Source organism: Palaemon carinicauda, chromosome 19, assembly GCF_036898095.1.
Source record: "Palaemon carinicauda isolate YSFRI2023 chromosome 19, ASM3689809v2, whole genome shotgun sequence".
NCBI lineage: Eukaryota > Metazoa > Arthropoda > Malacostraca > Decapoda > Palaemonidae > Palaemon > Palaemon carinicauda.
Window position 1 is genome coordinate 118,718,620 of NC_090743.1, and position 26,410 is coordinate 118,745,029.

Below are 26,410 nucleotides of genomic sequence, written 5' to 3' on the forward strand. Positions count from 1 at the left end.
TACACAACCTTTCCAAAGACGAATCTCAGGAAAGGTTGGGAGTCTGGATGGATGGGGACGTGAAAGTATGCGTCTTTCAGGTCTAACGAGACCATCCAGTCCTCCTGCCTGACCGCTGCTAGGACCGACTTCGTCGTCTCCATCGTGAACGTCTGCTTGGTGACAAAAGCATTGAGAGCACTGACGTCCAGCACCGGTCTCCAACCTCCTGTCTTCTTGGCTACCAGGAAGAGACGGTTGTAAAAGCCCGGGGATTGATGATCCCGGACTATGACCACTGCTTCCTTTTGTAGCAAGAGCGACACCTCTTGTTGCAACGCTAGCCTCTTGTCCTTCTCCTTGTAGTTGGGAGAGAGGTTGATGGGAGATGTAGCTAGAGGGGGATTGCGGCAGAACGGAATTCTGTATCCCTCCCTTAGCCACTTCACAGACTGAGCGTCTGCACCTCTGCTCTCCCAAGCTTGCCAGAAGGTCTTGAGTCTGGCTCCTACTGCTGTCTGGAGAGGAAGGCAGTCAAAACTTGCCTTTTGCGGACTTGGAACCCTTCTTGGACTTGCCACGGTGACTGTCTGCACGGGTACCTCCTCTGCTGGAGGTTCTGCCACGAAAGGGCGGGATGAACCTAGAAGCAGGTGTATCAACTGCTGCAGGGCGGAAGGGTCTAGGCACGGAAGGTAAGGTTTTAGCCTTACGTGCAGAAGAAGCCATCAGATCATGAGTATCCTTTTGGATAAGTGAGGCAGCCATCCCCTTAATCAACTCCTCCGGAAACAGACACTTGGAGAGAGGAGCAAACAACAACTCTGACTTCTGGCAAGGAGTGATACCAGCAGATAAGAAGGAGCAAAGATGTTCTCTCTTCTTGAGGACTCCTGATACATATGAAGCCGCAAGTTCACCAGACCCATCCCGAATTGCCTTGTCCATGCTAGACATGATCAGCATGGCCGAGTCCTTATCTGAAGGGGAAGTCTTCCTGCTTAAGGCTCCCCAAACACCAATCGGGGAAGTTGAATATCTCGAAGGCACGAAAGACTCCCTTCAACAGATGATCAAGATCTGAAAAGGACCAGCAGATCTTCGAACGTCTCATAGCCAACCTGCGGGGAGAGTCAACCAGACTTGAGAAGTCGGCCTGGGCAGAGGCAGGAACCCCCAAGCCAGGTTCCTCTCCCGTGGCATACCAGACGCTCGACTTAGAAGCAAGCTTGGGAGGAGGAAACACAAAAGAGGTCCTTCCCAGTTGCTTCTTGGAATGCAACCAGTCCCCCATAACCCTCAAAGCTCTCCTAAATGATCTGGCGAGAACAAGCTTGGTGAAGGCAGGCGCAGCAGACTGCATGCCCAGAGCAAACTCGGAGGGAGGAGAACGAGGGGTTGCAGACACAAAATGTTCAGGATACAAGTCCCTGAACAAAGCAAGGACCTTGCGAAAGTCTAAGGAGGGTGGCGAAGACTTGTGTCCTTCAACATCAGAGTGAGGTTCATCCAGATGAGCAGCTTCATCATCCGATACATCATCATCCGAAAGTTGAGTTGTGAGTGGCAAAGGTAGAGCAGCAAGCTGACCGGCTGAATCCTGCAGAACGGGTGCATGCGTACCTGCGGATCCAACATCATGCCTCTGCTGGACAGTCTGCGAGCTGGCAACCACAAAAGCAGAGGGCTGGTGTGAGGGAGGGTCTGCGGTGGGCTGAGGAGCATGCGGTATGGTATGCAGAGCATGCTGTAAGGTATGCGGCTCATGCTGCATGGTATGCGGAGCATGCTGTAAGGTCTGCAGAGCATGCTGCATGGGCTGAGGAGAATGCCGCATAGTGCTGGAACCCGGCAACTCCTGATGCGGCAGCTCACGCATGTTAGCAGATGGTGCAGCAAGAACATGCGTCTGGCAGGGAGGAGCTCTCACAGGTGGGGTGTGGGAGCAGGCAGCCGCAGTATCTGCTGAGCGCACAACCTCTGCGGGTTGTAGGCTAACAGGAGGGGTGCTAACCTTCTCGGCATGATACTCCTGCATGAATGCCGCAAGCTGAGACTGCATAGTCTGCAGCATGGACCACTTAGGGTCTACTGTGGTTGGAGCAACAACAGACGGAGCAGTAGCCTGTTGAAGGACCACTCTACCTCTCTTGGGAGGTGTGCAGTCATCAGATGACTGTGGCGAGTCCGAACTGACCCAGTGGCTACACCTGGGCCGTTGGACAAGCTCGGAAGGGACCTTACGTTTGAGCGGTCGTGAGACCTTGGTCCACCGTTTCCTCCTGGAAACCTCTTCCACAGACGAGGAATGTAAGGGCTCATTCGTCTGTATGTGGATGGGACGATCCTTAACAGATACGTCCGCAACCACTAAGGATACATCCGTGCGCCGATCAAGGCCTGCTGAACCCTTTGGTCCTTCGACATTGCTTCTCCCCTGGGCTTGGGAGCTTGCAAGAGGTCCCGGACTGGGAGGACGACTGGCACGCACAGATGTACCCTCATGCGCAACACTGACACTGACACTATGCACATCACTAGCACTAACACTTCCCACTGCACTCTTCGCTTTCAGCTCTCTGACATCTGCCAAGAGCTGATTGCGGTCACTAACCAACGACTCCACCTTATCACCGAGAGCCTGAATGGCACGCAACATATCAGCCATTGCAGGCTGAGCACTCGTAGCAGGTTCGGGAGTCACCACCACAGGGGAAGGAAAAGGTTGAGGGGCATGGGGAGAGGAAAAATCCACAGAGCGAGAAGAACTCCTCCTATCTCTCTCCTTCTCTAACCTACGTGCATATCTGAGGAATTCATTAAAATCGAATTCCGAAAGCCCAGCACATTCCCCACATCGATCTTCCAATTGACAGGATTTACCCCTACAATTGGAACATACGGTGTGAGGATCTATAGAGGCCTTCGGAAGACGCCTAGTACAAGTCCTAACACTACACTGCCTGTATTTAGGAACTTGGGAATGGTCAGACATCTTGAATTTAGAAGTAGTCAAGGGGGAATTCCAAAATTAAGCAAAGTTCGTTAACCAATGAATCAAATTAATTCCAAAAGCTTGCTAAGCTAAGGATAAAGCTTCCTGAACAGCGAAGGCTAAACTTTAGAGCAAATACATCACCAAATCGTGAACAAAAGACCCCAAAATCAACAGCGTATCCAAGTAGGTCTTGCCGGCGGCACGACAGAGGAAAAATTGAGTTCTTGTTGACAAGAAGTACTTGAGTACCTGACCACAGATGGCGCTGTTGAGTACACCCCCACCTGGATAGCGATCGCTGGCGTATCCCGACCGTAGATTTCTGTCGGGCAACGGAGTTGACAGCTACATGATCATCGGGTAAGATTAATATTGAAAAAAGAAATTTAATAGACCGTAAGTTCCTTTCCAACAAATTAAGATGAGAGTCAGAAGCTGAAGACCAGACAGGGGAACAATACTTGAAACATGGTAAAATGAAAGAATTAAAACCCTCCTTCAGAATAGATTGATCACCAAAAATCTTGAAAGACTTTCTCAATAAGCCAATTTTTGTGCAATTGAAGAAGACACAGACCTAATGTGTTTCTAAAAAGTAAATTTGCTGTTGAGAATCACACCTAAAATTTCAAAAGAGTAATAAAAAGTTCAAGAAACAATATCAATCCTGAGATCCAGGTGTTGAGGAGCCACGGTCCTTGACCTACTTACAATCATACTTTGAGTTTTGTTAGGATTCAACTTCATACCCCATAATTTGCACCATGCACTAATTTTAGCTAGATCTCTATCAAGGGATTCAGCAACCCCAGATCTACATTCAGGAGGTGGAATTGATGCAAAGAGAGTAACATCATCTGCTTATGCAAGCTTGTTTTCTAGACCAAACCACATGTCAAGTGTATATAGTATGAAAAGTAATGGGCCAAGAACACTACCCTGAGGAACACCAGATATCACATTCCTTTACTCACTATGGTGCCCATCAACAACTCTTCGCGATCTATAACTTAAAAATTCAATAATGATGCTAAGAAACAACCAACTCACTCCCAACTGTTTGAGTTTGAAGACAAGGGCCTCATGATTAACATGGTCAAAGGCATAACTAAAATCAAGGCCAATCATATGAACTTCCTGACCACAATCGAGGGCTTTCTGTACAGCATTGGAGATTGTTAGAAGGGCATCACATGCACCAAGGCCTTTACGAAAATCAAATTGCAAACTAGGAAACAGATGATTACCTTCAGTAAACCTCTCGAGACGTTTGGCAAAATCACGTTAAAAAAAAAAAAAATATTTAGTTCCTCAATAATTAAATGATTCCACCTCATTAATCCTCTCTCCACCCAATGATATTTCATCTTCCATTGCATATTCCGTTCTCATCATCTCTGTATTTCTTCTATTCATCTTGAGCACAACTTCACGTGATATTTCATGCATACTAGTAAGCAAGCTTTGCAAGTCACTGAAAATATACTCTTAAAAAAATTTAGAGATGTAACCTTGCTATACAGTGGAACTTCCTTTATTATTATTGCAGTATTATGAATAGGCATAATGAGACACCAGTCTCATTTCTAAACTCTCAAAGAGCTTACACAAAAGGCTTAGTTTCGTAAAGAGAAGATTAGTTGGTGAAAAAAATTCTTAAAAGTATAAGGCAGATAATACCACAGCTGGGAAGTAAGGGATGTTACTAAGAACCTGTAGTACCATTTATAGGTCTGACTTCAATAAAATGGACTAGTTTTATAGCATGAAAAGCAGATTGAAATCTGTAACTGATCTAAAAGAGATGGTAAACTTAAATCCTACATAAAACAATGATTCATACATCACACAAATGATCATGAAGAATGACAGGCATTAGAATAGAAAAATAACATCCTACTTCATGTTAGTTTAAGAGCTTTTTTTTTTCTGGGAGTGAGCATGCAATCCAAAATACTAATAAACCAAAATAATTTCACCCATAAGAAATAAAGGATATGCATTTGATGCATTCCTCCCATCCATAAATAGACATACAAACTCAATTATAAAGGTTTGTAATATAATTGGTTGAACAAATTCTAGCCCTTAACATCAGAAATGAATACAAATTAATAATTCACAAAAAATACGTAATGACAAATTAACTTGAAACTTCAACTTTGAGGAAAGTCATAATAGTTTGTGGCAAGGATAACCTTTTTCCCTTGTGAGTTGGTAGAAAGGCTTCTTTTGTACTTGGTGATTTCAATGCTCACCATAAGGAGTGGTTAAACCTGTTTCTCCTGTTTGCCATGGCTTAAGAGCTTAGGACTTTGCCTTTGAGTCACTGCGAGCAAATCATAAGTAAAGCTACTCACAGGGCAGCTTGTCTGTAATGTTTCCTACTCATGTAAGGAAAGGAAGTAATGATCCTTGGGCAGTTAAGTCTAATTGAAGCCATAGTTGTAGACCCTAGCGAAGTGGTCCGAACATCAACAGAAGTGGTAGGGGAATTCTGGGACATAACCTGAGAATTATCAGAAAGAGAGCAAGGCGGAAGACCTCTGGGGGTACGAGGCAAGCCAGTCTCATGAGAACAATAGGGAAAAAATGGGTTTTTTAACAAGACTGCCTCAGTGCGTGTCAAAAGGGCACTCTTAACTCACAAATATGTCGTTCGTGTGTGGGAACAAGGGAAGACTTTCAACGCTTTCATGGATAATACCTCAACAAGTGAAGTTATCCAGTAGAGACTCTGCCAAAAAGGGCTCACCACTCAGCATGCTAGTGGAAGGGAAAGGGAGATCTGTGCATATCAGAGTAATTAGGCACTAAGGACAATGACTCATAATCACTCAGCCGATGGAGCAATAACATATAGTAAAGTACATGTATTCACAAAATTATAATCAATAATTACAAATTATTCAAGAATATCTATTACTCTCTCTTACAAAGAGAACAATGTTAGAAACCCAAGACATATGACATATTTGGAAGTAATTTATAGGGATTTACTTTCGGCAAAGCTGGAAGACTAGCCATAAAGACTTTTAAGCGAGGCATAACTGCCGACCCGCTAGTTAGTGGGGCATAGTGAGGGTAGCCAGCTACTCCGTTCACTCACACACCAGTGTGTCTTTCTTTCGATTGAAGGAAGGATTTTCTAAGGGAACAGGTGAAGGCAGGACAATTTGTATAAATAGCTACAGGTTTGTACCTTTAGGAAAAATACAAATTACTTCCAAGTTTGTCATTTGTTCCGACACTAAATACAAACACTTTGCAATTTATAAAGATGACTCACCCATTAGGAGGGTGGAAGTCCAAACCAACTGGCTTAGCATTTGACCCAGGGTTTTCCCATACAAACTTTGCACGTAACTGAGAGAAACACCTTGCTAAAATTTTGTTCGACGCACGGATAGCGGCCTCAGCAACCTGTTTGCTTGTGATACTAGCAATAAGACTGGTCTGGTAAGAGTTTTCTGAGAAAAATAAGAATTTTAGAATCAACCATAGACATTACCCAATCCCACTTCGCAAGGGGTATGGGGACGTAACAAGTTATTATTTCTATGCTAGGTTACACAAGGGAAATGGTGCAACATGTTCCCCAAGAGAGGGGAAGATGAAAGAAAGAACCAGTCATTCTAAACATTCACCCCACACTAATACCGGGTAACCTATGCCTTCAATCATCTGCTACTTGTCCATCAAAGAGCCTGAGGCATTTTAAACCACTTGTTGTGCAGTCACCACAGGACCAATGGAAAACGTCTCCATATTCCTATGGTCACATCTTGCAGGCAGAAGGCAGTGAAGTTCGTCTAATGCTTTCACACGCCCGCTTGTAGGACCTGTGTCACAGATTAGTTTCTTTTGAATGCTAGGGACATACCAACACCCTTAACGTCATGAGCTCTAGGCCGACGAGCAAGAGGAACGTCGGGATTCAATGCACAGTCTATGACCCTGCAAATCCAATTACAAAAGGTGTTCTTCATGACCCTCCTCTTGACCTTCCTGGTGCTGACGAGGAGTGCAGACACTTAGGGGCAAGCTGCTGCTGTATGTTTAAGGTAATACCTCAAGTTCCTCACTGGGCAAAGTAACAGTTAATCTCATTGCCAATTCTGTAAACCCAAGATGACACAAGGGCAAACACCCTTGTGAATACCAGTGGTGCTGTGGAAAGATCGAAGCAGAGCACCTTGAACTGGTATTGTCTGTTTTCGTGTATGATCCGGAGATGCTTCCTTGAAGACAGATGGACTGGGACCTGGAAGTATGCGTATTTGAGAGTCAGTGTACACATGAAGTCCTGTGGTCTTACCACTTGTCTGACCGTGTCTGCTGTCTCCATGCTGAACGGAATCTGTGGAAAAAACTTGTTCAGAGCTGAGAGATCGATGACTGGTCTCCAGCCTCCAGATGCCGTTTTCACTAGAAGGAGTCAACTGTAAAAACCTGGGGAGCCATCAAGAACCTCTTGGAGAGCGCCTTTCTCCAACATGGTCTGGACTTCGGCCTAGAGGGCCAGCTCCTCTGCGGATCCCTCCGCGTAGGAGCTCAATAGGACTGGATCCTGAGTCAGTGGAGGGATATATTGAATGAACGGGATGTGATACCCTGTACGAATTACGGAGACAGTCCAGGATTTGGTACCACGCTACAGCCACCTCTGCCAGTGGCGTTGCAGGCATCACCCCATTGGCAGCGAAGTGGGAGTATTGCCCTCCCTAGTGAGAGCAACCTCGACTGCTCCCTTTGCTACCGTTTCCACTTCTGAAGGATTTGGAGCCCTTTGGATCTTTTGCAGGAAAGGGCTTCCTGGACATCTTTTTTGAGGACCCTGCTGTCATACTGGTTGAGGGTTTGGTGACTTGCAGCTGTTTCTTTGGTGGCAGTGAGGCCTTACCATAGGACCAGGATGTTAAGGCCCTATGGAGAAGGGAATCCTGATTGGACTTCCTCCAACGGTCAGCCGCTCTCTCGACTTCTTTTGGCTTGAATAAGGAAGAGCTGCCCAAGGTTGAGTTCCTGAACTTAGAGACCTCAGCCTACTGGACCTGTCTGTGGAATCTTTCGATCAACGCATTCGCTCACAGGTTAATCACCTGGTGAGCGAGGAATTCAATGGTCCGAGTGCCTGATAAAATGAAGGTTTCATAGACTTCCTCGTAAAATCTTTGGATCAATCCTTAGTTCTGATGAGGTGGCCCACAGATCCTATCCACAGATCCAGCCACAAAGTAGCCTGCATGGTGTACTTCGCTACCTTCTCCATGTTTAGGATCTGGGTCACCGGAAAGGAGGCTGAGAGGCCAGAAAACCTCTTAAATGAGACTTCCCACGAGAGAGCTTCTACACAGGAGTACAAAGGCAAAGCTGAAAGAGGCATACCAGAGACCTGATAATATCTCCTCTGCTGTACAAATGGTAGAGGGAGGAGCTTTAAGGACAAGTCTGCTCGGAGCAAACTAGAGGAGCTGGCGATCTAAGAGAACACCTTCTTCCTGACCGCCTTCAACCTCTTCGACCAGGGCAAAGCTATACTGGCCTTAGGAGGTCATTGGGTGCCATATACATGGTCAAGGACAGGGTCCTTGCCCTCCTGAGGGGCTGTCTCCAGGTCAGCTAACCCATTAATGGCCCTCCTGCAGGCTAGAACCTGCCAGAAGACGTATTCTGACTCCTTCTGCTCCACCTCAGAGTTGAACTTTGGACTGGCAGCCCTGGGGAAGTAGTCATTACTGGGGCCCAGTTCATTTTCCACCTCCGAGCTCTCACCCATAGGAGCCCGGGGCGGGTCAAACTGAATGTACGTCGCTTGCAGACATCCCTAGGGAAGAATTTTTGGCTGCCCTTCCTATATATTAACTAATTCTCTATTAGCTTTAAAAACATTCACATGCTTATGTCTTCCCTTTTCAAATTCTAAAATAAAAAAAATTTTCATAATTCACTACTTCATTGAGACTAGGTAATACTTCTACTTTTCTTTATTTTTCTGTACTGTCATCATTTCTCACTCTCTCTCTTCTTCTCTAGTGTTTTCTTATAATCATTCTTTACATAATGTGAATAAAATTCTAACGTTACAATATTAGAACCTGAGTTGGAGCCGTCTGTACCAAGGTCCATGTTTGTATTTTCCAAGTTATCAACAAAGGGGTTGGTTTATATAGAAGAAGCAAGCCAGGTTATCCACCTTTTATCAGAGGATGCCAGTCCTCCTATCACATGTGGCCCAACATGAGAAGAGGCTTCAGCGGAGACCAGTCCTCTATTAAAGAGGGGCTGCCTCTCTTTAGGTGGGCGTACACTGGTCAGTGGGGGTAGTTAGCCCCTCCCACCGATAACTCCAATGCCTGGCGTCACCCATTACCCACAAATATGGATGACTTAAAACCGAATCACTAGAGCCCAACTCTTAACAGACATGATCTGCACCCAATGGGATCTGCCAGAGGGTGATGGCATCTAAATGGTACAGGTTGAAATGGCATGCCGTCCATCCCACACCGTGCCAAATCCGAAGAAGCAGCCAAAGTACAATAAAAAAAACCAAAGTTGTCAACAAGTTCATGCCCAAGAGGAAGAGATGAGAGAATAAAAGAAATAACCAAAAGGAAAATAGAAAGTGCTGACTAATTTAGTTAGATCCACAAATGGGCACCAAGGTCCAATCCCCACCAGCTTCAGCATCTGGGGGGCCAAGCTGGTGAAGATCCCTGAGGAGCGTCCTTAAGGTCCTGGACAGGTCTGCATGATGGACAGTTGGAAGAAGCAACACGCACATCTGAAAAGAAAAAGAAGAGAAGAAGTAATCAAAAAGGAAAATCTGTTGGGAGGCAGAGAGCGGTAATGTCTGTTCTCGGCGGAGCCAAATAAGAAACTGAGTCAGCCCCTGCCCCCCCCCCCAACTAACAAGCAGTTATACCTCACTTAAAAGTCTTTAAGGCTAGTCTTCTAGTGTCACCAAAAGTAAATCCCTATACAGTAAATAGTGAGGGTGTAAAACACCGGAGAGGGGTTCACTCCCTCAGCTAAAGTTCCAAGTTATTGGCGCTAAGGTCTTGAAACTTGTGTCTTCTATAATTACATATATTGAACAGTAAAGTGTACTGTAACTTATATATCGGACAAGGTTTTAGCTGCAAACAAAAAGGGAGCTCGTCAATAAAGAAAATACAGCAATGTTACAGGATTGCATTAATTGCAATAGAGTTCACTACAATAAATAAAAGACTTACATCTTTTCCAATGCCAAGTCTATTTCAGGTTCAGTTCAAGTGAATATTCACAAATGGTGCCATTAATCTCCTGCGAGTGATTAGTTGTCAAGCCAAATGGAGAGAGACACTCCTAGATCACCGCGTCAGTCAACACAGCAAGGCGAGCGAAGAGATGCTCACACCATGGCGGACAACCATGCACTGCCAAGGTCCGGGCCATAATGCCACTCCGTCTGGCGCGAGATGCCCCTCTAAGCTGACTAATCATGGAGCTAGAACATCGCTATCCCCATATAAGGTTATGCTTTCGGCACCTGGAGTTGGTCCTGGAGTACGTAATAAGGGAAACTAAATTAATCTTCATAGGTTAACAAAGAACACAATAATTTCTTGGAAATACGTTATGGCGTATCTTTCAGAAGGGTTTGTATCTAGTGTCGGAACTAATTATAATTTCATTATATGTGTATGAGACTCGTATGTCCGAGTGAGGAAAAGCAGGAACCTTTCAACGTGGCTGCCTCAGTACGGGGTTAAACGAGAGTCTTAACTGAAGCGTGGTGTTTTCGGGTGAAAACAAAGGAAGACTTTCGACACTTACAACAGACACATATCCGAAGAAAATAATCATCCTTCTCCTGGAACTTCTGACACAAAGATACATGTGAAATCACAAAAGAATCTATACAGATCAAAGCATCAGGTAATCAGGCTTGAGAAATTATGACTGTACAGCAGTAAGATAAGAGATCCTCCTCTTCTCTTAACCAGGAGAGAAGCAAAGCTCGACTTGCAGAAGCTTGTAGCACTGCCCAATAGTAGAGCTGCATAGTAGCCTATTATATACAGTAGTTGCAAGTTTGGCACCTTTTTCTTTCCTGCTGGTCGTAGAGGTTTGGCATAGGAGTAAACCCATATAAATGACTCCAAAGTTTGTATCCACATTGGAATAAAAAGATTACAGATGAAGAATTTTACCTAATAGGCAGTAAAGAAAGACAAAGTAAAGGACAGAAGAGAGTGGAGAGAATATTTTTCATGTCTGACACTGTAAAGGGAAAACCTGATATGAGGTTTGTCGGTAATGACAATGATTTGAAAGTTTTGGGAAATTACTTTTTTTTAATAATGAACAAGTAGTGATCTCATTTACATGACATAAGAACATCTATGAGAATAAACATTACTCAGAATAAAAAAAACATTACATACTATATTTGGTGTTAGGAGATAAATTCTTAAGTGCAACACGATGGATCCACATTATTCTGTGCTGCCTGCCCCCATCCATAAATTTATGTAATACGCCTTGCACTCTATTATCCATCCTTTCGACGCCATATTTGACAACAGAAGAAGGTGTTTCGCTTGGTGTAAGCCATGTGACCACAACAGTATCACTGGTGTCTGTAAAAGGGGAAACTTTAGCACGTATGGTATCTCGATCACTGGTGACATATTACGTTACTTAATCAGGAATGGTATCAAAACATCGAACAAGCACTTTTTTTATATAAAGTAAAACTTGATATGGTCTAAGCAGGAAAATAAAAAATTTCATCAATATCAAGAAGGAAGGAAACAAAAAGAACAAGTGACGCTTCTTTTAAAAAAAAACATTTATGAAGAACAATATACATAAAATATTAAACTAAAACCAAAATAATGTTACATTCAATACAGTCCTTTAAAACTCGTGGAGGATTACAAATACATCAGAAAATGTCAACTCCTTACCTCCTATTGAAAGATGAATCTGCTGTGGCTGGAAATCCTCTATTGTCAAGGCATTATTAATACTGCTAATCACCACGGGTGAAGACCAACTGATATGTAAAATGCTGCAGAAAATAATCCACAGTAACATGATGTCAAGTTTCCCTGTTGAAACAAAAGGAATTGATTTATCAAAAGTAGAAACTAACTATCTTGAGTATCTCAGTATTAAAAGCCTTTTATTATATTACCGTACAGGTAAGACATAAAACTTAAAATGCAAAAGTGACTTGTGATTTGGCATAACACACAAGTCATCCTGAATCTATTAATATTGATGGGTTTAGCAATCATGTAATATGGTTGTTAGTACTGTAGTTCCATTAGATCCTAAAACAGATTTGCTAGTCTAAAATGACTAAATTTTGTAACTTGCAAAGCTAAAATCCCTCTATTACACCCATTGAGAGCTGAGATACTACCACTATTATTACTATTATTATTAGAACCTCATAAACCTCTCAAGGACCCCATTACATTGTGGATAGGAATCTTTTTATTGTTATCACCATTAAAAAGAATGGCTGTTATTTTAGTTTCATTTAGTCTAAGTCTTTCTACCTTGTTATAGATAATTTTTTTGTATTGTCCTCCTTTGAGTATATCATTACGTTGATCTATTAGTATTACTGTGTAATTCTTACTTTCCTTTGCAATTAATCCTAAGGTTTCAGAAGGATGTTTTTTAAATAGAGGAGTCTAGGCTCATTGATTATAGAGAGAATGGTGACACTTATTTTTCTTCAGGTTTTGTTTTTACTACAGCCTGTGCAATTAGTTCTTGTTAAACTGTATTAGGATTTTAAGGGCAATAACTTATTATAGGGTAGCTCAGAAATTCATTTAGTTCTCGGTTCAGTGTGTCATTACAGGCCTAGCCTAACTTTTCAAACCCTAACCTAACTCCTCAAGTGGGAACTAGGGGCTTTAATGCACTTTTTAGTAAATTCTAGTGATACAGTACATGGTATCTACCATATCTGAGTTATTATCACAGGCCCTCGATTCTATATTTACTTTGCCCGTCAACACAGATAACATCGGTCTCCCACTTTTCTAACCAATCTTTCAACTAGAATTTGCAGGGCATAAACAGAGATGGTAACCTTGATCCCCTATTTCTCTCCTCTTGATATCATAAATATTTCCAATATTGATATGTTAGCTAGATAATTTACTACTCATCTTGTGAAAGAAAACTTTACATATCATTCCCACAGTTTGCCATGACTCAGCACGTGTTAAGTTAAGGATTCCTACGAAAAGCACGATGAGGTTAATAGCTCTTTTCTAACCACGGGAGGAATAATTCACAGATTGGCCCATTTAATTTCTTATGAAAAGAAAGTTTAATTTCTGGCATTAATTCTAATATCTATTCCATGTATTGCTTCTGAATTTGAACATTTGATCTCATAACTAAAATGTTTTTCTTATTGGCATTAGCTTCAGCTACACATAAGTGAGCTACAAAAGCTATCTGTCAAAGCAATCTTCAGTGAACACAGGATGATTTTGTCCCCATCTTCTTTCAGAGCTAAAAAATCATTTTAAATCTAGAATTCGACTCCATCTTTTCACATACCTTTTCTGAAAATGGATGAAGTATTTTTGCAGAAATAGGTTCATTTTGTCCAGTAAGAGCAGTTCTGTATTATTTGGACAAAAATTAATTTATCATATGTAGCCTCCTTATTGTGTTTTGTAGGATTATGGGTCACTAATCAATCTTTGACCAAAAATGCAAAATCATTCATAATTTGAAGTTTGGTCAGAATAGCACACAAAGAATTTAATATAAATCTAATAATAGTAAAGGTAAATTATTAGACATAATGACAAAAACACATCATGTTTAGGAGTATTAAACTGCTTTGAACAGAAAATGTCTCCGGATTTTGTCTTAGGAATCTTGTCACCTTTATCTTGGAACAGTGTGCCAATGAAGTTATATAACACAATTTCTTTTGTTATTATAGTTATGGAAGGGGAAAGCTTACGACTGAAACCCCACATTATAAAAGGGAAACAAACACAAGAACAGCACATTACCTAAGGTTCCCCACCTAACCAAAATTCCCGTATCCTTACCTACTGGGGTGTAGCGACCCCATTAGACTGCCATATTCTTAGCTTACCTTAAACCTAAGTCTCAACCCTGCGTTTCCTTCCCAACTGGCTTTATTATTGGTATTTCGAAAACCATAAAACTAGCTTCACATTATCGTATTTAAGACCAAAATAAAAAATAAATTTCTCCTTAAAAAGATTTTTTTCCGGGGTGTATGTATGATAACGCCCGACTACAAATACGGCATTGAAACGGCATTGAAAAGGGAGTCGCAGGGAGGCATTGGTCCCCAATTAGGTAAGTAGGTAAGGACACAGCTTGTAGGTTAGGTTAGGGGTTGGGGAAGTTTACATTAGTTAGTGTCCATCCTTAATGAACGCGGGAGGAACTGGCCCCTGATATACAAAGGCCCCGTACAATTAATTTACAACTGTCCCACCGAACTATATTCACCCCATATATATATATATATATATATATATATATATATATATATATATATATATATATATATATATATATATATATATATACTGTATATATAATGTAGGTCTACCTGTACTCACGGAAACGGAAATGTCATGTGACCGTAACTCACGATTGCAGAAGCGTTACTATTTTCTAACTGCGCACGTCTTATTTTGTCACTGTCAGTACAGGAGCACCAATTACTTAACAGTAATCACCATAACACAAATACAACTGACCCACTGATGAACTGAATTCTCTTATCTTTAGTTATAGAAGTGGTAATCTGTGATAATTTTGATAAACAAACTAACAAATGCTGGCACACTACAATCTCTAGCGAGCAATGTTGGGAGCGTTTACTTCATATGAAAAGTTTAACTCTTGTTGTAAGATTTAAAAAAAGAATCTTTACAGCTCAAAAGCACAGTTATGCTACAAAGATAAATATTTAGACTAAGATATAATTATAGAATAAATAATGTAGACAAGTTATTTACATTTTTGTTGTGTTCTTTCTATCATTATAGGTTCAATGCTTTAGAAAATAGTGCGTATCTTATCAGATGCGTTACAAAGGTAAACAAACAAGTAATTTCCTCAAAAGCCATTTTATTATTATTATTATTATTATTATTATTATTACCTAATCTACAACTCTAGTTAGAAAAGTTAAGATGCTATAAGCCCAAGGGTTCCAACAGCGAAAAATAGCCCAGTGAGGAAAGGAAACCAGGAAATAAATAAAGAAGTAATGAAAATTAGAATAAAAGAATTCAAGAACAGTAACAACATTAAAATAAATTTTTCATATATAAACTATAAACACTTAAAAAAACACGAGGAAGAGAAATTATATAGAATAGTGTACCCTCAAGCATAAGAAATCTATCCCAAAGACATTGGAAGCCCATGTTACAAAGGCTACGGCACTACCCATGAACTAGAGAACAAAGGTTTGATTTTGGAGTGTCCTCCAAGAAGACCAGCTTACCATAGCTAAAGAGTCTCTTCCACCCTTAGCAAGAGGAAAGAAGTCGCTGAACAATTATAGTGCAAGAAGAGATGTTTGGTAACCTCAGTGTTGTCAAGTGTGAGGAAAGAAGAGAATTGTTTTTTGAAATGTTTATAGTTTATATGTGAATGGTCTAATTTAATGTTGTTACTGTTCTTGAAATATTTCCTTTTGATTGTTTATTCTTCTCTCGTAGTTTATTTATTTCATTGTTTCCTGTCCTCAATGGGCTATTTTCCCTATTGCAGCCCATGGGCTTATAACATCCTACTTTAATTAACAATACTTAGCATAACTTTCTGGCTGAAATTATGCGTAGCCTAAATGCCTGGCTGAAATTATGCTTGTCTTCAATGCCTGGCCATGGTCGCTGAAAGAAATGGCATATACTGTAAACAGTTAACCATAAACCTGATAATTGATATGCAAATAGAATCGAAAAGGAAAATAAAGGGCAAAATTTATATCATTCTTTGGTGTATTCCTTATCTAGCTAAAAGACAAAACTTCTATGATCTAGCTGTCGTACGATGCAGTTATTCAGCTATTAGGAAGCGCAGAGGCAATATAAATCAATGATGAGGAACCATGATAGAAAATTTATCTTAGTAATATATTGTTATCTTACATATTCCAATAACTTGGTAATAATAAATAAGAATCATATTGTATTTGGTAAAGTAGATATTTTTTTCGATTAATAAGCGCTGCAATTTGAAGTGAACAGCCCCATCTAAAGGTAAACAAACAATTGTGACGTCACGTCATCCATATCAGTGGGTGGGTTTTTTAGTATAATTCTTGGAAAATAAAGAAAATAACATTTGAAAACGTTCTTTATACATAAAAAACTGTGCGTCAGGATTTTTTTTATTCATCTATAAAGAAATGTCTTAAAATAAATTCTAAACGTATGTGTAACTGCACCAAAGCCAAAACAGCCACATGTTCTGATATATGTCGTAATCCATATGCATTTTTGTAATGCTTAATCAAGATGCATTTGTTCCCACCTTATTGTAGGCCTATCCTTTTAGGCCTAGCTCTGTTTGTGGATGCCGTCAGACATGAAGGTAAGATTGACTAGAGTATTCTGTAATAGCTGTTAAGGCTGAAAAGGACTAAAAGTTTGTTGGTAATATAATGACAGTGGTTTGTGCTGTATGAATTATTATTATTATTATTATTATTATTATTATTACTTGCTAAAGTACAACCCTAGTTGGAAAAGCAGGATGCTACAATTGCTGGGCCCCAACAGGGAAAAATAGCCCCAGGGAGGAAAGGAAACAACGAAAAATAAAACATTAAGAACAGAAACAACATTGAAATAAATATTTCCTATATAAACTATAAAAACTTCAACAAAACAAAAGGAATAGAAATTAGATAGAATAGTGTGCCTGAGTGTACCCTCAAGTAAGAAAACTACCCCAAGATCATGGTACTGAGACTATGGCACTACCCAAGACTAGAGAATAATGGTGTGACTTTGGAGTGTCATTCTCCTAGAAGAGCGGCTTACCATAACTAAAGTCTCTTCTATTCCTTACCATGAGGAGAGTAGCCACTGAACAATTACAGTGCAGTAGTTAACACCTAGGGTAAAGAAGAATTGTTTGGTGATCTCAGTGTTGTCAGATGTATAAAGACAGAGGAGAATCTGTAAAGAATATACCAGACTATTCGGTGTCTGTGTAGGCAAAGGGAAAATGAACAGTAAACAGAGAGAAGGATAAAATGTAGTACTGTCTGACCAGTCAAAGGACCTCATAACTCACTAGTGGTAGTATCTCAACAGGTGGCTGGTGCATTGGCCAACCTACTACCTTAAGAACTTGAGATTTCCAGATAACAGTTCAGTTTTGTAAATCATAGGAGGAATTGCAAAAAATTATAAAAGATTTGAATAGAGGAAACAATAAATTATTATGAGTAAAACTTAGTAAATGTTTAATGAAAATGCAGACAAGAAATAAGTTGACATACTTAGCACAGTGGTAACGTGTTCGCCTAGCATTCGTATGGCAGCAGATCGATCCCCGCCCAGGACCGTGAGCTTAAGCTGTTTAGTGGGGAGGCCACTGCTGTGGTTGGGCACCACAGTGGGGCGGTTGGGCTTGCCCGGTGTGACGGTCTGAACGATCCCTCGGTCTCAGAATTCTCCTTGACATTGTATAATGGTTATTTTCCGCCATTAGCTCGCTTCGCTCGCATGGAAATAAAACCTCAAGCTCGTATGTACTGGCAAGCGGTAATGTTGACCTGCGCACGCTAACATTACAGGAAAATAAAACATCAACCTCGTATGTACTGGCAAACGGTAATGTTCGCTCATGCGCAGATTATCAAGGAGAATTCTGAGACCGGGGATCGTTCAGACCGTCACACCGGCTGACGTTCTGGTGACCATCCATTCTGATGAAGCTGGAACTGAAACCAGACACCTTTAACAGTTAGCTTTTACTCAGAATATGAGACATATAAAAAGGATAAGCATATGATGGTAAATAAGATAAGATTATGGAAAGTAAAATGTCACTTTCTCTAAAAAATAAAAGATTATTTAATCAGATTATCCTATGCTTATGCAGTAGAAACTTGTAGCCTTACTAAAGCCTTAGAAAATAAGTTAGTTACAACTCTTGTGTTTTATCCATATCTGACGATAAATATTGGGCATGCCACCCCTTAGCTAGTTTTCCTAACCCCTATTATGAAAACAATTGGTAAAATTATAGTTTCAACCAAACTTCGATATCTGATATAAAAATATATGGTAATATTTTGGTAGAATCCCACCCACCGCTATTACTGCTTGCCTGTACATAGGAGCTTGATTTTTTTTTTTTTCGCAAGCGAAGTGAGCGCACGGGGGAGAAAAAACTATTAGGCTATCAAAATATTACTGAAATCTAATGGTTTTTGCTACGCTGTGCGCTCACCTCACGAAAAAAGCAAAACATCACGCTCCTATGTACTGGCAGGAGATACTGGACCCTCTTAATAACTACAGTGCTATGATGTGGTTCCACAGTGGGAAATTGTGATTTTGGGATTTGATAATACAGAAAACAGTATTATTATAGCTTCAACCAAATTTGGTAATCTATAAATTTTTTAACTCTTAGCATATTTTTTTTTAGATGATTCATACTCAAAAGTAATTACGGAAATATTTGCCGATGAAGTTTGTATAATTGATATTTAACACCGTAATACTAGCCTACTTGGCTAACATACGTAGTAAAACATGCTCCACTTGCCAGAACATAGGAGCAGTGAGATAATGTTTTCTTGCGAGCATACAGCAGAGCAAAAACCCATGAATAATTAGTTCATTTTAGTAGCGAGGTATTTGTAATGATATTTTGATTAAGACTGCTACGATCGACACGACTCCATAGAAAATTGGATGGAAAGTCACGTTTTCTATGCATCCGGAAGTCTGGCCTACAAATCTTTTCGTGTTTTGACCTTGTTCCATTACTATTATTTGATTTTGATTACGGTAACTTTTTTTTTTTATTACGATGATTGGTGTTTTCAGGTTAGACAGCTTCTCTTACTGTACTCGTTTTCTGGGTTTTGTTATAGAACAGTTTAATATTAGTTAGGACATTGGAACTCAGATAATTGAGTAGATCATTGCAGGACCACTATCTTGAATCCCATATACTACTGGCGAAAACCTCTAATAACAAAGTTACAGATTTTAATGAAAAATTTCCTGTTTTGCTCCTCTTGTCATTACCACAGGCCACAGGAGCTTCCTTCCATCCGGTAGTTCATAAAAGCCCTGATAGGACTAGAGCACACGATGTCAGGTGTACTGTATTGGCTCTACTCTTGCCTTCAGCAGAAACCTGTTAGTAGGCCAGGTCTTGAAGGCCTGGGTCTGGAAAAGGTAGGCAACCTTCATGACCATTTACTTTTGAGAGGATAACCACAAGTCCTCTGATACCTTTCTATTTGGACCTGTTGTGGCTGCACAAGCCATTGTGTAACCAGCCCAGCTCCCACATGGAGCAACGATACATCTCGTCAGCGGTAAAAAGTCGATTTAGGTCTGAAATGAGCTGTAGTATGACCTTTTCTTCATTCTTCTGTTCCCCTTCTCATGACCAAGCAGTCAAAGCATTACATGCTGAGTCGTTCCAGATGCTGGTAAGTTACTCTTCAGATCTCCATTCTTTAGGTCTAAAGAAGTATCTCTCTCATATCCCCTTAACTAAGTGGGGTGATGGTATATCTTATACCAACGCATTGATCATCATACAAGGTGTATACTGTGCAGTATATCCAACTGGCATCTCCTTTGAAGGAAGGATATTTCTAATTTCATCAGATACATGCTGTATGTACAGGCCTGGTCCTATCAGCCTTTTGTCCCTAAATTCAGGTAGGAGGTTACTGGGGTCATCGCTTTGCTTTTGCACTGATCAAGCAGTGATCACATCTAGGAAAGAAAATGAGCTATTTAGTTTTGGTTCCAAGGGGACTTCCAATTCACCAAGCAGTGAGTCTCTCTAATCAAAGGAGGAAGTTTTGTGTGCCTCTCAGGAACAAATCACAAATTTGAAAAGTAAACTTCCTTCCTCAATCATCCCTCTCAATCCAGGGCCGAAAGGTCAAAAGTGAAGGCTCCTCGGCTGTAAAGGGGGCGGGGCTCCTTGTCCTGAACATTATTAAAAGACTTAGGTTTGTATGTCTAGGAAAAATACAATTTTCAATATTTAACTTAGCCGGTGATTATAATAGCTGCAACTCTGTTGCTCGACAGAAAAACTCTACGGAAAAATTCGCCAGCGATCGCTACACAGGTAGGGGGTGTACTCAACAGCGCCATCTGTCGTTCAGATACCCAGTACTCATTGTAAACAAAGAACTCAATTTTCTCTCTGTCGGGCTACCGGCAAGACCTACTAATTCGCTGTTGCTAACTGGATTTGTTTTCACAACTATTTGGTGAAGTACACTATTCTAGTTTTGAGCTTTCGCTATGCAGGTGTTTTATCTTCATCTTAAAACTTGAACTCGTTTTGGATAGATTTAATTATGGTGACAAAGAGAGTATGGACTTTCTTTCACTTTTAAATGGCCGACCCTTCCCTTAGACGGAAGTGTGTTTAGGCTTTTAGTAATTATCTTATCACGTTATAGATTTTCCCCTATATATTTTATATCTCTCCGCCTTTATTAGGCCTCTTCGATTAACTTTCCATTTTTTATAAACATATAAAAATAAATTTTAATGCTTTGTTTATATAGACCTTTCCTGAGAGTAGGCGGTCCTAACTTGGAAACCGAAGTTAATCAACGTTGAGCCCTTTATATCGTCTTTAGCTTTTAAAGAGCTAAGGATTTAAAACTTTTTAAATGTAATTTTTTATGAAAGAATTTCTTTGATAGTCTTCGTACTGTTTTCAAAGATGAACTAACGTTTAGTTTTTTATGCTACGCAGTTGTTGACGTTCAGGACGTTCAACATGCGCTCTATCGTTACGATAGAGAGAGAGTGTATCACGGTTTCACTTTGCAGTAAGAGTAAATCGATTCTGACGTTTTGTTCATTCTTTCTTAGCTTAAATGTTTTAAATTCTAATTTAAAGGAACTTTTTATTTGAAAAACCTTTCAGTTTTTTCCTTTAGTCAAATAACATGTTTTTTTGACGATATATAATTGGGCTCTTCTCTTAGGTGCGAAATCAAGAGAGAAAGAGAGAGAGAGATAGAGACGGAGGGAGAGAGATTAGAGAAAACGTTCCGTTCAAGCGGGTAACGTTGTTCTCGTGTTACTCACGTCCCTAGTCGCTGTACGGGGAGGAAGGATAAAACGTTTTTAGGTTTTTATTCTCGTCCCCAGGCTATGTGCGGTGAGAGATTGAAAACGTAGTTATATGAACTAGTGTTTAGTCTCTTTCCCAGCCACTGATTTTTCTTTTTATCTTAAAATATGTTTTCTGTTTTTTGCTGGTATTATGAGCTTGCATTATACGACTAATTTTGCAATTACTACCTTTTAATGAAGGGTAGAATTGCGTGTTTCAGGTAGAAATAAGTGCAAAACAGAAAATCGAAGTGATAAAGTGATATGCGCAAAGTGTTACAGTGTTGCGTCCGAGGCGCAAAGTGTTACAGTGTTGCGTCCGAGGGTTCGTCTGTTCGTGCCTGTCGTTCACCTAGTCCGGGACCTCTTACATGCTCCCAAGCCCAGGGGAGAAGTAATGTCAAACGACTTATGGGTTCGAGAGGCCTTGACCAACGAACAGACGTTTTCCCTCTATGGTATCGGGTGTATCTTACCAAGATCTCCCCTACCATAAGACGGGAGAGACGTTGTTTCTCCTCGCCATCCGTAGGCTTTTCGCATAAGAAACCTGTCACAAGGTTTCGAAGCCCTTATGCGAAAGTCAGTCCTTTCAGGAGAGGTCCAGCGTCCTGGTTACAGCCATTAGGACAGCTCTGACCCTATGCAGTCATCGGATAACTGCTCGCCGCCTAACAAAAGCGTAACACAGACTCCGAGAGTCTTTTTTTGTAGGCAAAGTGTTGCGGTCACAGACGTTACCCTCGTCTATTACCACAACCATTTCCGTTGATCCTTAAGGGGTTGTATGGCAAAACATGCAGTATATGCTTGCCTCCCTTATGGAAGACTATTCTGCCGATTAGTCCGTTGAGTCTAGCCGTTTATCTCATCGATATCCTGGCTTTCAGCCAACCTAACGTTCCTTTGTGCTTACTGTTGACGTTGGCGTAGCTTAGTCACGTCAGTCAGGTTGTTTAGAACCACACTCGATGCGGTCTCGTGTGGTTTTTCCGCCGCATTTGGACGTGAGGCCACTGGCTGATGCTCCTGTTGACGTTCAAGACGTTCACTAACAATCGGAGTTGACTTGTTTTGACGCTGTGCGTCAACCTCCGCATTCTAGAGTTGTTTTGACTGCTCAGTCTAGGCAGTCAAAGCAGTCTCGAGTGGACGCTGTGCGTCCTCACGCACCTGTTGTGGTTGACAGTTCAGTTGTTGACAGTTCACAGACTGTCAAGCAGTTACATGACGTTGCGTTCTGGTCCGCTACTAATGCACCAGTGAGAGACTCAGCTTTTATCGGACAAGGTTCCTGTAGATGAGGAAGTTGCTGTTCTCCCTCCTACTGATATTCCCTTGAGGACTCTGTCAGATGGAGAGGAGCCTAAAGCTGCTTAGCCTCCTATGGACTTTAATTAAATCATGATGATTTTTTTTAAGGATCTTCGTCCGGATCTTTTTGTTACTGCTGCTCCTCGTTCGCCTAAACGTCAGAGCTTACACTAGGCCTAGCTACTTCGAAGCCGTTGTTTTTAAGCTAGTGCTCTCTCGCTCTCCTAGAGAGCGTTACGTTGGCTAGGCGACTGGTTTTTCACCAGGAGGAGTTTGGGGGATACAGCCTTTGCTTTCCCTTCTTTTAAACTGGTTTATAGAGCGAGAGTCTGATATGACACGAGAGAAGTTCTCGGCTTGGGAGTTCATGCCTCTGCCCAGATAGACTTCTCAATTCTGGTAGACTCTCCCTGGCGCCTAGCCAGGAGACGCTCCAAGTTGTTTACAGGTCAACTTCACAGCTGTTGTCGAGCCTTTGAAGTTTTGCTGTACTATTATGTCACGCATAACAAGGCTTTCAGGGATGGTAAACGGTTCCGCCTCAGTCGCTAACCCCGTCTGTTGCCACACCTGCTCCCGTAGACCCTAAATGGGCTTTGCTGCAAGACATGCAGTCCAAGCTTGCGTCCTTGATAGAGGACTTAAATGCGGAGAAGAACCTTCTGGCCAACAACCTTCCAACCGGTCGGTTGTGCGCCCTGTTGACGCTGAGGTAACCTACTCGCGTCTGCCAGTTGAGGTGGTTCCTCCACCGATGCGACCCAGTGTGGGTTGCCAGCCGCACGTTGACGTTAAGCGACGCTCGGAGGTGGTTGTTGACGTTCAGGACGTTCAACAACCAGCAGAGGTGACTTGTTTTGACGCAGTGCGTCAACCTCAGCAACCCGGTAGGGTGTTGACTGCACAACCCAGAAGGTCTAGACAGTCTCGGGTTGACGCTGTGCTTCCTCGCGCACCCATGGTTGTTGACAGTTCACAGACTGTGCAGCAGTTCCATGATATTGCGTCCGGCTCCGTCACGCATCCACCAGTGCGACCGGATTCAGCGAGCCAGACGTTGCCCACTCCGTTGCCGTTTCCTCATCAGTTTCGGATGAGGAACCCTCTGATGAGGACGTTGCTGAACAACAAGACGATCAGCCCCCAGCCCTGCTATCCATCCAGAAGATGCTGAAGAAGGAACGCTGCTCAGTCAGGCTGTGGATGAGTCTGGTAGGGACGCTGTCATCCGTGGATCAATTTGTGTCACTAGGAAGACTACACCTCCGTCCTCTTCAATACCATCTAGCTTTTCACTGGAAAAAGGACAAGACGCTAGAAGCGGTCTCGATCCCGGTTTCCGAAAAGATAAAGTCTTGTCTGACTTGGTGAAAGGACAATATCAACCTAAGAGAGGGTCTTCCCCTGGCTGTTCAGACTCCCAACCACGTTCTCTTCTCGGACGCATCGGACGTAGGCTGGGGTGCGACATTAGACGGTCGGGAATGCTCGGGAATATGGAACTCGAGTCAAAGGACAATGCATTTCAACTGCAAGGAGCTACTGGCAGTACGTCTGGCCTGGAAAAGCTTCAGGTCTCTCCTTCAAGGCAAAGTGGTGGAGGTGAACTCGGACAACACCACGGCTTTGGCGTACATCTCCAAGCAAGGAGGGACCTACTCTCTGACGTTGTACGAGATCGCAAGGGACCTCCTCACCTGGTCAAAAGGTCTAAACATATCACTAGTAACGAGGTTCATCCAAGGCAACTTGAATGTCATGGCAGATTGTCTCAGTCGGAAGGGACAAATAATTCCAACAGAATGGACCCTCCACAAGGATGTATGCAAGAGACTTTGGGCCACCTGGGGCCAGCCAACCATAGATCTCTTCGCAACCTCGATGACCAAGAGGCTCCCAATATTTTGCTCACCAATCCCGGACCCAGCAGCAGTTCATATAGATGCCTTTCTCCTAGATTGGTAACATCTAGATCTATATGCATTCCCTCCGTTCAAGATTGTCAACAAGGTACTGCAGAAGTTCGCCTCTCACGAAGGGACAAGGTTGACGCTAGTTGCTCCCCTCTGGCCCGCGAGAGAATGGTTCACCGAGGTACTTCGATGGCTAGTAGACGTTCCCAGAACACTTCCCCTAAGGGTGGACCTTCTACGTCAGCCACACGTAAAGAAGGTACACCAAGGCCTCCACGCTCTTCGTCTGACTGCCTTCAAACTATCGAAAGACTCTCGAGAGCTAGAGGCTTTTCGAAGGAGGCAGCCAGAGCGATTGCTAGAGCAAGGAGAACATCCACCCTTAGAGTCTACCAATCGAAGTGGGAAATCTTCCGAAACTGGTGCAAGTCAGTATCCGTATCCTCGACCAGTACCTCTGTAACTCAAATAGCTGACTTCCTCTTATATCTGAGGAAAGAACGATCTCTTTCAGCTCCCACTATCAAGGGTTACAGAAGCATGTTGGCATCAGTCTTCCGTCACAGAGGCTTAGATCTTTCCAACAATAAAGATCTACAGGACCTCCTTAAGTCTTTTGAGACCACGAAGGAGCGTCGTTTGGTTACACCTGGTTGGAATTTAGACGTGGTACTAAGATTCCTTATGTCAGACAGGTTCGAGCCACTACAATCAGCCTCCCTGAAAGATCTCACCTTAAAGACTCTTTTCCTGGTATGCTTAGCCACAGCTAAAAGAGTCAGTGAGATTCATGCCTTCAGCAAGAACATCGGATTCTCATCTGAAACGGCTACATGTTCTCTACAACTTGGTTTTCTAGCCAAAAACGAGCTGCCTTCTCGACCTTGGCCAAAATCTTTCGATATTCCAAGCTTATCGTATGGTTGGAAATGAACTAGAAAGAGTCTTATGCCCTGTAAGAGCTCTTAAGTTCTATTTAAAACGAACTAAACCTTTACGAGGCCCGTCTGAAGCTTTATGGTGTTCAGTTAAGAAACCATCTTTGCCTATGTCAAAGAATGCTTTATCCTATTTTATCAGACTGTTAATACGAGAAGCTCATTCCCATCTGAATGAGGAAGACCAAACTTTGCTGAAGGTAAGGACACACGAAGTTAGAGCTGTCGCAACTTCCGTGGCCTTTAAACAAAATAGATCTCTGCGAAGTATAATCGACGCAACCTATTGGAAAAGCAAGTCAGTGTTCGCGTCTTTTTATCTTAAGGATGTCCAGTCTCTTTACGAGAACTGCTACACTCTGGGACCATTCGTAGCAGCGAGTGCAGTAGTGGGTGAGGGCTCAACCACTACAATTCCCTAATTCCATAACCTTTTTAATCTTTCTCTTGAAATGTTTTTTTTGTTGTTTTTGGGTTGTCCGGAAGGCTAAGAAGCCTTTCGCATCCTAGTTGATTTGGCGGGTGGTCAAAGTCATTTCTTGAGAAGCGCCTAGATTAGAGGTTTTGATGAGGTCCTGTTGTATGGGTTGCAACCCTTGATACTTCAGCTCCTAGGGGTCGCTCAGCATCCTAAGAGGATCGCGAGGCTCCGTAAGGAAGACGTACTTAAAAAGGCAGAGTAATTGTTCAAGTCGACTTCCTTACCAGGTACCTATTTATTTTGTTTAGTTATTTTGATAACTTCTAAAATGAAATAAAAATTCTTAGCTCATATGATATAAACATATTTTGCTGGTCTCTACCCACCCCCCTGGGTGTGAATCAGCTATTATAATCACCGGCTAAGTTAAATATTGAAAAATGTTATTTTGATTATGAAATAAA

At 41.9% G+C, this 26,410-nt stretch overlaps 2 protein-coding genes across 7 annotated transcripts in view; one reads left to right on the forward strand and one right to left on the reverse strand.

Annotated features, from left to right (window-relative positions):
* Window positions 1–14,860, reverse strand: part of LOC137658776 (acid phosphatase type 7-like) — an 80,155-nt gene extending 65,295 nt beyond the window's left edge. For 2 of the 5 annotated variants that reach the window (XM_068393797.1, XM_068393798.1), the window contains exons 1-3: window positions 14,614–14,748; window positions 11,938–12,081; window positions 11,413–11,607 (exon numbers count right to left, since the gene is read on the reverse strand). In XM_068393797.1, coding sequence (XP_068249898.1) covers window positions 11,413–11,607; window positions 11,938–12,067 — 325 coding nt within the window. In that variant the 5' untranslated portion in view covers window positions 12,068–12,081; window positions 14,614–14,748. Of the gene's footprint in view, window positions 1–11,412; window positions 11,608–11,937; window positions 12,082–14,603 lie in introns of all 5 variants that reach the window. The other 3 variants (XM_068393801.1, XM_068393799.1, XM_068393800.1) reach the window with 3 other exon arrangements.
* Window positions 14,861–15,513: 653 nt separating this feature from the next.
* The window catches only part of LOC137658779 (uncharacterized), a 60,682-nt gene continuing 49,785 nt past the window's right edge, over window positions 15,514–26,410 (forward strand). The window contains exon 1 of one of the 2 annotated variants that reach the window (XM_068393805.1): window positions 15,514–15,608. In XM_068393805.1, coding sequence (XP_068249906.1) covers window positions 15,581–15,608 — 28 coding nt within the window. In that variant the 5' untranslated portion in view covers window positions 15,514–15,580. Of the gene's footprint in view, window positions 15,609–16,336; window positions 16,604–26,410 lie in introns of those variants that run through there. The other variant, XM_068393804.1, reaches the window with a different exon arrangement.